Source organism: Artibeus jamaicensis, unplaced genomic scaffold, assembly GCF_021234435.1.
Source record: "Artibeus jamaicensis isolate MK-2021 breed Jamaican fruit bat unplaced genomic scaffold, CSHL_Jam_final contig_384, whole genome shotgun sequence".
Taxonomy (NCBI): Eukaryota; Metazoa; Chordata; class Mammalia; order Chiroptera; family Phyllostomidae; genus Artibeus; species Artibeus jamaicensis.
The window spans coordinates 586,728-598,959 of record NW_026521810.1 but is presented as its reverse complement, the minus strand read 5'-3'; the positions used below and the strand labels follow the sequence as shown (position 1 = coordinate 598,959).

The following is a 12,232-nucleotide window of genomic DNA, read 5'->3' as shown; positions in this document are numbered from 1 at the left end:
CGGAAAAAGCTTTCGATAAGGTACAACACCCATTTATGATAAAAACACTCAGCAAAGTAGGAACACAGGGAGCATTTCTCAATATAATAAAGGCCATATATAAGAGACCTACAGCCAATATCATACTCAATGGGAAAAAACTAAAAGCTTTTCCACTAAGTACAGGAACAAGACAAGGATGTCCACTTTCACCACTTCTATTCAATATAGTATTGGAAGTTTTAGCCACAGTGATCAGACAAGAAAAAGAAATAAAAGGCATCCAAATAGGGAAGGAGGAAGCAAAACTGTCACTGTTGGCAGATGACATGATAGTGTACATGGAAAATCCTATAGACTCTACCCAAAAACTGCTCAAACTAATTAATGAATTTGGCAAAACAGCAGGATACAAAGTCAATATCCAGAAATCAAAGGCATTTTTGTATACCAACAATGAATCAGCAGAAGCAGAAATCAAGGGAAAAATCTCATTCTATATAGCAAAATAATAAATAAATAAAATATCTGGAAATAAACCTAACTAAGGAGGTAAAAAACCTATATGCAGAAAACTACACAGCCCTGAAGAAAGAAATCAAGGAAGACACAAACAAATGGAAACATATACCTTGTTCATGGATTGGAGGAATTAACATCATCAAAATGTCCATACTACCCAAAGCAATATACAGATTCAATGCAAGAAAAATACCATTGGTACCTATTAAAGTACCAATGGCATATTTCTCAGAAATAGAACAAACACTTCAAAAATTTATATGGAACCATAAACGACCCAGAATAGCAGCTGCACTTTTGAGAAAGAAGAACAAAGTAGGAGGGATCACAATACCTGATATCAGACTGTATTACAAGGCCACTGTAATGAAAACAGCCTGGTACTGGCATAAAAACAGGCACATAGACCAATGGAACAGAACAGAGGGCCCAGAAATCAACCCAACTCTCTACAGTCAATTAATATTCGACAAAGGGGGCAGTAACATAAAATGTAGTAAAGATACCCTCTTCAACAAATGGTGTTGGGAGAACTGGACAGCAACGTGCAAAAAAATGAAAGTTGAGCACCAACTTACACCATATACCAAAATAAATTCAAGATGGATAAAAGACTTAAATATAAGCCATGACACCATTAAAGTCCTAGAGGAGAACATGGGCAAGAAAATCTCAGATATTTCTTGCAGCAACTCTTTTACTGATATGTCCCCTAGAGCAAGGAATATAAAGAAAAGAATAAACAAATGGGATCTCATCAAAATAAAAAGCTTCTGCGTGGCTAAAGAAAACAGTATTAAATTAGCAAAACAACCAACTGTATGGGAAAACATATTTGCCAATGATACCTCAGACAAAGGTTTAATCTCCAAAATATACAAGGAACTTACATGACTCCAATCTAAGAAGACATATAACCCAATTAAAAAATGGGAAAAGGACTTGAACAGACACTTCTCCAAGGAGGACATACAGAACCTCCAGAGAGAAATGAAGAGATGCTCAATATCATTAGCTATCGGAGAGATGCAAATTAAAACCACAATGAAATACCACTTTACACCAGTCAGGATGGCTATCATAAATAAAGCAACCAACAACAAATATTGGAGAGGTTGTGGGGAAAAGGGGACCTTAGTTTACTGTTGGTGGAATTGCAGACTGGTACAACCATTATGGAAAACAGTATGGAATTTTCTCAGAAAAATAAAAATCGACCTGCCTTTTGACCCAACAATTCCACTGCTAGGATTATATCCTAAGAATCCTAAAACATCAATATCAAAAAACCTATGCACCACAATGTTCACAGCAGCACAATTTACAATAGCCAAGAGTTGGAAGCAACCTAGGTGTCCATCAGTAAATGAATGGATCAAAAATTGTGGTACATATACACAATGGAATTCTATGCAGCAGAGAGAAAGAAGGAGCTACTACCCTTTGCAACAACATGGATGGAACTGGAAAGCATTATGCTGAGTGAAATAGGCCAGGTGTTGAAAGACAAATACCATATGATCTCACCTTTAACAGGAAGCTAAACAACAAAACAAACGAGCAAGCAGAAAAAAACAAACAAAGACACTGAAATAGAGAACAAGGGGACAGTGACCAGAGGGGAGAGGGAAGGGAAGTTAAGGGGAAAAAGGAGGAGGGATTTGGAGGAACAAATAGGAAGGACACAGGGATGAGAACTAAGGGGGGTGTAAACGGGAGGGAGGTGGGGAGCAAGGGCGGGGGAGGCTGAGATGGGAGAAATAGACAAAAAAACTGTACTTGAAAAATAACTAAATAAAATAATAAAGTACCAACAATTAGAGAAGAGATAGGAGAGCCTTTGGATAAGTATAGCATTAACTGTGATATTTCACCCAACTAGCCACCTTTTTAAAAAAGTAAAGAAGAGATAGGGTCGTTGTTAGAGGAGAGAAGGGTTGTGAGCTGGATCCAGAAAAGACAGGACTTATGTGAGGTTAGGTGGTGAAATATAGTGAGAGTAAAGGATAGAAAGTAGGTGTAGTGTGTGGGAGAATAGAATTAACCACAACAGTAATAAAGCTCTGGAATATAGTGAAATGGCCTAACATCGAGGAGGGGTGCTGCTTAGTATTTTTAATTGTATGGAACAACAATTATTTACAAAGTACTGGAACAACAATAATATGACAAGAAATATATGATTTCATATAATAAGGGGGAGGGGGTGTGCAGGGTGGAGGGGAATGAAGGGGGAAATAGAACAACTGTAATGGCATAATTAATAAAATATATTTTAAAAAAGAAATATATGATTTGAATAACTAGAGTAGAAGGTACATGACCAAGAGTAGTGTGTTATTGGAACACAAGCGATGTGAAAGAAGGAAAATTAAAATACAATATGAAAGAAAGAACAAGAAAAACCAGTCAAACAGTGCAATTAAACAAATAAAACTAAACAGAAAGAGAGAAATAAAAAATACTAACAAAATAAAATAATGAAAAATAATAAAAATAAAAAATAAATAATAAAATGTAAATTCTATAGGATAGCAAAGTGAAATTTGTCTTAGTTTCTCAGTTGTTGGGGTGAGCCTTATGCTCCCTCTTTGGATCTGTCCCTGGACCTTTCACAACTCCAGGTATTATGTGTCATTGTCTCAGCTGGGAAAAAGAAAAAAGAAGGGGGAAAGAAGGAAAAAAATCCTCCTGCTGACTTTAAACCTGCCCAGCCAGTTCTCCTGGTCATCTTGGCTGTCCCAGGCAGAGCAAGGCTAGGCTTTGATTTTCTTCCTTCTTATGGTTTTGCAAAGATGGGGACCAGGTATGGGCCACAATATTCACAGTGGCCCAGCCTCCAGCCAAGGTCCTCCATGTACTTACTGGCCCCTACTGTTTATCTCCTCCAGGACAGTGCCTTTAATCCACCAGCTGTGTCATCCTCGAAGTGCACTAATTAGGGGCAATTCACATACCACCTCCTCCCTCTTTTCTGGCTTGGATGCTGCAAATTCTCAAAGTTTCTTCAGGGCTGTTGAGCTCCAGCACTGAATTAAGTCTGTCTGAGGGATGCTAACTTCCTGAGCCCTCCTGCCCTCCTCTGAACAGTCCTGTGCAGTGTGCCTCCTCCTTCTTCTTCACAAGCCATCTGCAGTGTGGGTCAGCCACTGTATGAGAGCTCCTTAAACATTGGCTGAGAACCTTTTTGCAGGTAGAATCCTCCTGTTTAAGCCTGCTGATCTTAACAAGTGCCTAGCTTTTCACAAAGCCGTATTTCTAACCAGGATGGAGACTATCTGGGTCAGGGTCTAACAGGGCCCCACTTTTCTCCTTTCTCCAGGTGTTGCCCAGCTCCCAAATTTCTCTGGTAATGACCTAGTTGGCATCCACAGTCCCAGTAGTTGAACACTGCCTCTGTGCGTCTCCCACTTCATCTTCCCCCCCCCCCCAGCGACTTTAAGCATCCAGGCCTCTCCTGGTACCAAGGTGTCCTCCCTGCTTTGGTAGAGGAGGGAACTGCTGTTTTCACTCTCCCCTAAGGATCCGTGGCAAGTGCCAGAGCCAGGGGTCACAGCAGCCTTGGTCCCCGTGGATGTCCCAGGGATCTTACTGTCCCAACAGAATCTCCTTACCATCTGTTTATCAATGTCCTTTACAATTTTGGCCTCCAAACTTTATATATGCTGGGATTCGGTTGTCTGTTTACTCTGTTCCTCAAAGACCAGCTAGGTGTTCCTGCTGGGTGCAGGGGGAAGTAGCCTCTGATCCCACCTACCTTGCTGCCATCTTCCTATATTTCCAGATAGACAAATTTCAAATAAACAACTAACCATTTATCCACAAAAACTACAGGAACAACAACAAAGCCCAGAGAAAGTAGAAGGAAGGAAATGATCAAGATCAGGGCAGAACTAAATGACATAGAGACTAAAAGAACAATTCAACAGATTGATAAATCCAGGAGCTGGGTCCTTGAAAAGATAAACAAAATCAACAAGCATTTAACAAGACTTGTCAAGAAAAAAAGATAGAGGAAACAAATATACACAATTAGAAATTAAAGAGGAGACATCACAACTGATACCTAAGAAATACAATGAATTATGTTTATGCCTGAGCTGTGACCTTCATTGGAAAAGCAAAATATAGTGCTGTCTTCCAGGGAGAACTGGCCCTTCTCCCCGGGAGATGAGTATCTTTTGATCTTTAGTTGTTCCCTTGGGAGAATTGGTTCTTCTCCCAGAGGGAATGGTTAGTTAGTCAAATCACACAAAGCTCTTGGTGTGGAGCCACTTTTGTCTAAAACGGATGTAATCATAGCCCCTAAAGTGAGATTTTGGAATCCCACTTAAGGAAAGGACAATTCACTAGGAATTATTCCCAGATGAACCCTGAATGCTCCTGCGTCTGGGATTCCCTAGAGTCTGTGTTGGGGTGTTGGTGATTTCCCATCTGGTAATGTATGCTCCTGATTCTTGCTTTTCTTTTTGCTCTCACTTAATAAAGTGCTTAACTATTCACCTTTCACTTGTGGTCTTTATTTCCTGTGAATCTGAACCTCCAAATTAAGTGGCCATGATCTCATATATGCCCCTTAATAACACATCCTCTTTCACCACTTTTATTCAACATATGAAAATTCTAGCCACAGTGATCAGTTAAGAAAAAGAAACAAAAGACACCCAAATTGGAAAGGAGGAGGTAAAACTGTCATTATTTGCAGACAACATGATAGTGTACACAGAAAACCCTATAAGCCCCACCAGAAAAGTATTTGACTCAAGTAAGTGAATTTGGCAAAATAGCAGAATACAAAGTCAATATTCAGAAATTGAAGGCATTTTTAAAAGATTTTATTTATTGGTTTTTAGAGAGAGGGGAAGGGAAGGAGAAAGAGAAGGAGAGAAACATCAATGTGTGGTTGCCTCTCATGTACCACCACTGGGGAACTGGCCCACAACCCAGGCAGGTGCCCTGATTGGGAATCGAACCGGCAACCCTTTGGTTCGCAGGCCCACACTCAACTCACTGGGCTACATCAGCCAGGGCCAAAGGCATTTTTGTATGCCAACAATGAAATACCAGAAATTGAAATTAGGGGGAAAATCCCATTTACTACAGCAACAAGAAGAATAAAGTACCTAAAAATAAACTTAACCAAGGAGGCAAAATACCTGTACCTGGGAAACTACAGAACACTGAAGAAAGAAATTAAGGGAGACACAAATAAATGGAAGCCTATAACGTGTTCATGGATTGGAAGAATCAACATCACTGAAATGTCCATACTACCCAAAACAGTGTATAGAATACAATCCCTACCAAAACACCAATGACATATTTCACAGATTTAGAACAAACATTTCAAAATTTTATATGGCCCAGAATAGCCTAAGCAATTTTAAGAAAGAAGATCTTAGTAGGAGGGATCACATACCTGGTATCAAATTATAACACAAGGCCACTGTAATCAAAATAGTCTGGTACTGGTATAAGAACAGACACATAGATTAGTGGTACAGAATAGAGAGCCTAGATATAAGTCCATGTCTCTACGGTCAATTAATATTTGACAAAGAGGGCAGGAGCATAAAATTGACTCACAAAAACAGCAAAGTTGGGATCCTGGCCCTCAGGATACTCAGTATTATAAAGAGGCTTAAAACTGTATTGGAAAGCAGTATTGCTGATACAACATTAATATGTAAGCTTACTATACACAAGCAACATGGAAAATAGAAGGAGCACCTAAATTTGCTTTCAGGTGCTCCTCCTAAAGCACTCTTCCTTCAGTGAGACCAAAGAGGGTCTCACTGAAGAGTAACTTCTGAGTTAAAACTTGAAGACTAAGGTGGTGTCTTCCAGGACAAGAACAAGGAGATTTCATGAACTAGTTAAAAAAAAAAAAAAGAACAGCATGAAACTGCAAGGCTTGTTCTGGGAACTACAAGTACTTATTTTACTGGAATACAATGTGGGGGTCCTAGGACCTGCCCCTAGCCTGCTGAGACTGCTATAACTTTATCTTGCTTTGAGACAGGATAGAAGGAAGCTGAGGAAATTCCTTAGCAAATGGAATAAGGAAACTGAGACAGTTGAACAAACTGGCTGAGCCATTTACAGCCAGATGCAGAAGGTCACCTCCTGAGAGAGAATAACTTCTAGGTCTCAGTTGTATTTCAGCTCCAGGCCTAGAAAAGCAGCAAAATCAGGTGCATAACACTAGGACCAACTGCAAGGGCTAATAACCCCCTGCCCTGGCACTGACCAATCAGTGGAGACCATGACTTGAAAGAGTTCACCTGGAGAACTGTTGAATATTCTACTGAAACCCTCCGCTGAGACCTTCCCAAAGATTCCTGCCTGCAAGAGAAAGATAAAAGTCTAAAGGACCCAGCCCAAGTCAGCTCTTACTCTGGGGAGCAACCCAGGCCATTTCCTTCTCTCTCCTCTTCCCCCACAGGCACACATCACCTAAACTCTAAGGGACCCCACAAGACTTGCAACCAGGAGAGAAATGGGCAGCAACAACTTGTCCCAGGCTAAGCCCCTGAACCTGTCCTCAAGCCCCCCAATTCTCTGACTTCCTAGTGAGCCTGGGCCCTCCTATTGGTTCTTCTATGCTAAGCCCTTACTTGTTTCACTGTCCCCAGCTTCAATAAACATACACTCTTAGTCTCCTAGACTCCTGTTGTGAAATCTTTGCTACACAAAGTCAAGAACTAGCAGCTGGCCCTAGACAGACCCACTCAGGGCCAAGCGCCTTGTCCTGTAATATCTTACTCTAGGCATGGGATCCTTTCAGTCTTTCGAAATTAGTTTCTTGATGGGAAAGTGAGAGGAGATTCCAACTTCAAGGAAAACTTACAGTTTGTAGGCCAGACTACATTTTGGAGCACAGCTTTAAAATGCCATCCAATAAAAAATATTTAACAAAAAATTATTTGTCTGTTAAAAAAATAAAAAAAAAAGAATAAAATGCAGTCCACAAAAATTTGCTAACTGGAAATGTAAAAGGGTGTAAGACCCAATGAAAACACCTGATGTGAGTGGAAACAATCTACTTCCAACCATTAGAGATCCTTGTACAAAGAGGGAAGATGAGTCAGAGCTTTTCTTAACTTGTTTTCCTGCAGCTGTAAGGTTTTATATACAGGTCAAGTTTATGTCCAAAAGAATTATTTTCTTATTTGTTGTACAATTTGATGCACTTACTTCAAAACTACAAGTATATATAAAGTACATAATAAAGAGGGTAATTGTGAGTATAATACTTCAGACAAGTTATCAGGAATCATTAACTCCCTGGCTGGTGTGGCTCAGTGGATTGAGTGAACAAAAGCTCTCAGGCTTCCATTCAGAGTCAGGGCACATGCCTGGGTTGTGGACCAGGTCTCCAGTAGGGGGCACGCAAAAGGCAACTACTCATTGATGTTTCTCTCCTGTTTCTCCCTTGCTTCCCCCTCTAAAAACAAACAAAAAAATCTTTATTAAAAAAATCAATTAGCATTTCAAAATTGGTAACAAGAATTTGGAAAATGTGTGTAGCTTAGAATTTTTTAATTGGATTTTTAAATGTTTTAGACAAGTTCTTTGCCACAGTAAATTCTTCAAAAACATCCACCCCTTGAGTGATTTTACACAAAACCAGCTCCCACGCTTCACGAAGGAGCTTCCTGTTTCTCTGACGGCCCCTCACCCTGGCTTCCGGGATGAAAGAGGTAGCACGTGATGTTGCTTGAGATCAGCCACAGCCTACCAGGCCGGCTTTGCGCAAGCCATCGGGTGGGTACGGGCAGCACCTTCTCCCGCCGCGGAGTCTCTGGGGTCTCAGGACGGGGTACTGCAAGTCACCAGACTTTCACAGGCAGGGAAGCTCCAAACCAAGCGCAACTCACCGGAGAGGTTCCAACCCAAGCGCCACTCACCCAACTGGGGTGTGGGGTGACTGGGAGGGCGAACAGCCACACACACCACATCGTTCCGCCCCCTTCACTTTGCTCTGCCCCCTCCGTTCGACCAGATGCGCTTGCGCCGAGGCCCCGACCAAAGTCCGGCTTCCGTCTTCACTCGCCGTGCTAGGAAGGCTCGCTTTATGATGCTTCTCAGCTTCCTCTGACGCTTCCTCTCCCTCTGGACGTCCTCCGGCCCCTGGCCCGGCTGGCTCCTAGTCAGCCGGGCGGCCCAGCCATGACGCGGCGGCAGCCGCCAGACGCTGGCTGCCGGGCCCTCGACGCCCTGGCGCTGCTGGCCCTGGCCTTGTGCTCGCCAGGATCCTGGGGCCGGGCGCTGGAGTGGTACTTGGCTGTGGTGAGAATCGAGTACTTGGACAGCAGACGAACCGCACCACCTGTAGAGTTTTGGAGAGCGGCCGCTTTGGCGACAGCTCGCCCAAGGAGGGCGCTCTAGGCCCGGTGGGAGTCCAGCGCATGGTGGACGGTGACCCTGAGGGTTCCGTACCGTACACGCGCTTCATTGTGCCCCGACCCGGCGGCTGGGGGGCTGTGTCTTGGGTCGCCCTGTTGCCACGCGGGGGGCTGCATCTTAAAGGACAAAGTGCTGGTGGCTGCTCGGAGGAATGCTTCCGCCGTGGTGATCTATAACGAGGAGCGCCTCACCGCGCCCCTGTCCCATGCTGGTGAGCCGGGCTCTGGACGCTGGGAGGTGGCGGGGTGTCTTTGCAGCACGGTCCCGGCGGAGTGACTTCATGTTCTCCTGTCGTATTCTTGAGCGGATGAGGGGCTGGAGGAGGTGGTGCGACTTTGATGGCCTGTGGCAATCCAGAACTTTTAGGGAAACACTAGATTTGCTCTTTGTGGCCCCCTGAGGTGCTGTTTGGAGGGAGGGGGGCCAGTCTCCTGAAGACAGTGGGGAGAACAACATTAAAACCCAGTGGAGAAAGAGTGTAGTTCTAACTGGAAGGTCTCATCATGGGTCCCCTTCCACTCCATGTCTTTCAGAGCCAGGTGCAAAGCACTCCAGGGTCTGGCTGTCTCTTCACCAGGTTAAAGTGGTGGCTTGATAGCACTTTGGTTTCTTGGAACATGTCTGAATATTCTAAACTGTGAGTTAGAAAATCGGACTTAACTCTGAGTCTGAAAGCCTGGAGTTAAATTCGGATATGTTGTCTCACTAAATGTAGGGTTATAATACTGGCTAGACTGCCAATCAGGTTCGTTTAATCTTGAGTTGAGATGAAAATTTTAAAGCTGTGTTCATTCAAGAAAATGTCTTGCTCTTTGTAAGGTGAGTGTTTCTACGTACATGTATACCATACACGTTTGCCAACAGGTTGCATTTTCAAGCAGTAATGATAGTTTAAAAGGCCTATTTTGTAAGATACCTTCAGAACTGAACCTGAGTGCCTTTCAACCAGTGCATAGCAGTGTATTATTTGTGCTGCCAAGTCATTCTGAACTTAGTTATTAAAATATCTTTTTAAAGTTCCTGCATCTGCAAGTCAGATATCCTTTTTCCTGTACTTTTGTTTTTCTTTCTGTTTTGGCTTTCTGAAGTTCAGATGCTGACAGTAAAATGAAGACAGAAAAGTGACTTTGGATTTTTCCTATTTTAGCAGAATGATAGGAGCCAAAGTCAGTTGAGAGGTGAGGAAGTGGAGACAAAAACAACACTTTAAAGAAGTTTGAGTGGGAGGACTTGGGAGGTGCTGAGAATTGGGCTGAAACTGTGAGGGCAGGAAGAGTAGGATAGAAAATAATGAGGCATATTTGAAATTGGACAAGAGTGATCTGGTAGATATCTAGGATAGAGAGGAGGTAATTGAAAGAGTAAGGTCTTTAAGAGGCTGTGTCCAGAATACTTGTGGAGGGGTTGGCCTCAGATAGTAGAGGGAAAATTCCTCAGTTACAACAGAAAGGAAGTGAGTTTGGAGAAGAAATGAAGCAGATATCTTTTTTTTTTCATTTTTCCATATTAATTTTAATTTGTTTTATTTTTATTTGTTTTTTAATTTAAAAAAATTTTTTATTGATTATGCCATTACTGTTGTTCTATTCCCGCCTTCATTCCCCTCCACCCTACCCCCCCATCCCCACCATTACCCCCCTTTAGTTTATGACCATGTGTCTCAAGTTCTTTAGATTCTTTATTTCCCATACTATTCTTGCCCCCCCATCTATTTTCTATCTACCATCTATGCTACTTATTTTCTGTACCTTCTCCCCCCTTCTCTTCCTCCCACTCCCCTGTTGCTAACCCTCCTTAAGATCTTCATTTCTGTGGTTCCACTCCTGATCTAGCTGTCCTTTTAGTTTGCTTTTGTTTTAGGTGTGGTTGTTAATAACTATGAGTTTGTTGTCCTTTCACTGTTCATGTTTTTTTAACTTCTTTTTCTTAGGTAAGTCCCTTTAACATTTCATATAATAAGGGCTTGGTGATGATGAACTCCTTGAATTTGATCTTATCTGAGAAGTACTTTATCTATCCTTCCATTCTAAATGAAAGTTTTGCTGGATAGAGCAATCTTGGTTGTAGGTCTTTGGATTTCATGACTTGGAATACCTCTTTCCAGCCCCTTCTTGCCTGTAAGGTCTCTTGAGAAATCTGCTGACAGTCTGATGGGAACTCCTTTGTAGGTGACTGTCCCCTTATCTCTTGCATCCGAATTATAGGGGTACCAGAAGGGGGAAAGGAACAGCCACCAGTGAAAAACTTATTTGAACAAATAATAAAGGAGAATTTCCCCAATCTGGCAAAGGAAATAGACTTCCAGGGAATTCAGGAAGCTCAGAGAGTCCCAAAGAAGTTGGACCCAAGAAGAAACACACCAAGGCACATAATTACATTAGCCAAGATTAAAATGATGAAGCAGATATCTATTGGTGGCTTAGGGCCAGGCACCACTTTTAGTGCAGTTACTCCAGTGATTACAAAGCTGCCCAATTGCCATTGCATACAAGCCATGGAATGCAAGGAACAACTGGGAAGCAAAACAGACCATGCAACTCATGGTTCCAGTGCAGGGAAATAAAGCCTCAAAACCTCTGACTGAAAAAAACTTGTGGGGGTTGAGGTGGTGGCAAAAATGCCCAGCCTCACAGGAGAGTTGGTTGGAGAGACCCACTGGATCTAGCACATACATAAAACCATCCACCTGGGAGTTAGCACCAGAAGGGTCCAGGGTGCTTCTGGGTAGCAGCAGAAGTGACTGAAAGCCAGCCGAAAGCTGAACAAGTAGCATTGTTCCCTCTTGGACTCCTCTTCTGCATACGGCACCATAACACAGACACTGTGGATTGCCCCACCCTGGTGAATATCTAAGGCTTCACCCCTTACTAAGTAACAGGCCAGTCAAGACAAAAAAAAACAAAAAAACAACCAAAACTGGCCCAAATGAAAGAACAGATTGAAGCTCCAGAAAAAATACAACTAAGCCATAGATAGCTAACCTATCACATGCAGAGTTTAAAACACTGGTGATCAGGGTGCTCACAGAAATGGTTGAATATGGTTGCAAAATAGAGGAAAAAGTGAAGGCTTTAAAAAGTGAAATACAGGAAAATGTACAGAGAATCAATAGTGACAGGAAGGAAACCAGGACTCGAATCAACGGTTTGGACCAGAATGAAGAAATAAACATTCAACCAGAACATAATGAAGAAACAAGAATTCAAAAAAAATGAGGAGAGACTTAGGAATCTCCAGGAAAACTTTAAACATTCCAACATCTGAAGCATAGGCATCTGATACTGTCCATAGTTATTGGAGTATTATTGACTATATTTCCTAT

The 12,232-nt window shown here is 42.3% G+C and overlaps 1 protein-coding gene across 1 annotated transcript in view; it reads left to right on the top strand.

The window, feature by feature from the left end:
• The first annotated feature begins 8,505 nt into the window (after positions 1 to 8,505).
• The window catches only part of RNF149 (ring finger protein 149), a 51,640-nt gene continuing 47,913 nt past the window's right edge, over positions 8,506 to 12,232 (top strand). The window contains 3 exon segments of the mRNA XM_053664663.1: positions 8,506 to 8,812; positions 8,815 to 9,014; positions 9,016 to 9,121. Of these exon segments, the coding sequence (XP_053520638.1) occupies positions 8,674 to 8,812; positions 8,815 to 9,014; positions 9,016 to 9,121 (445 nt within the window). The 5' untranslated portion in view covers positions 8,506 to 8,673.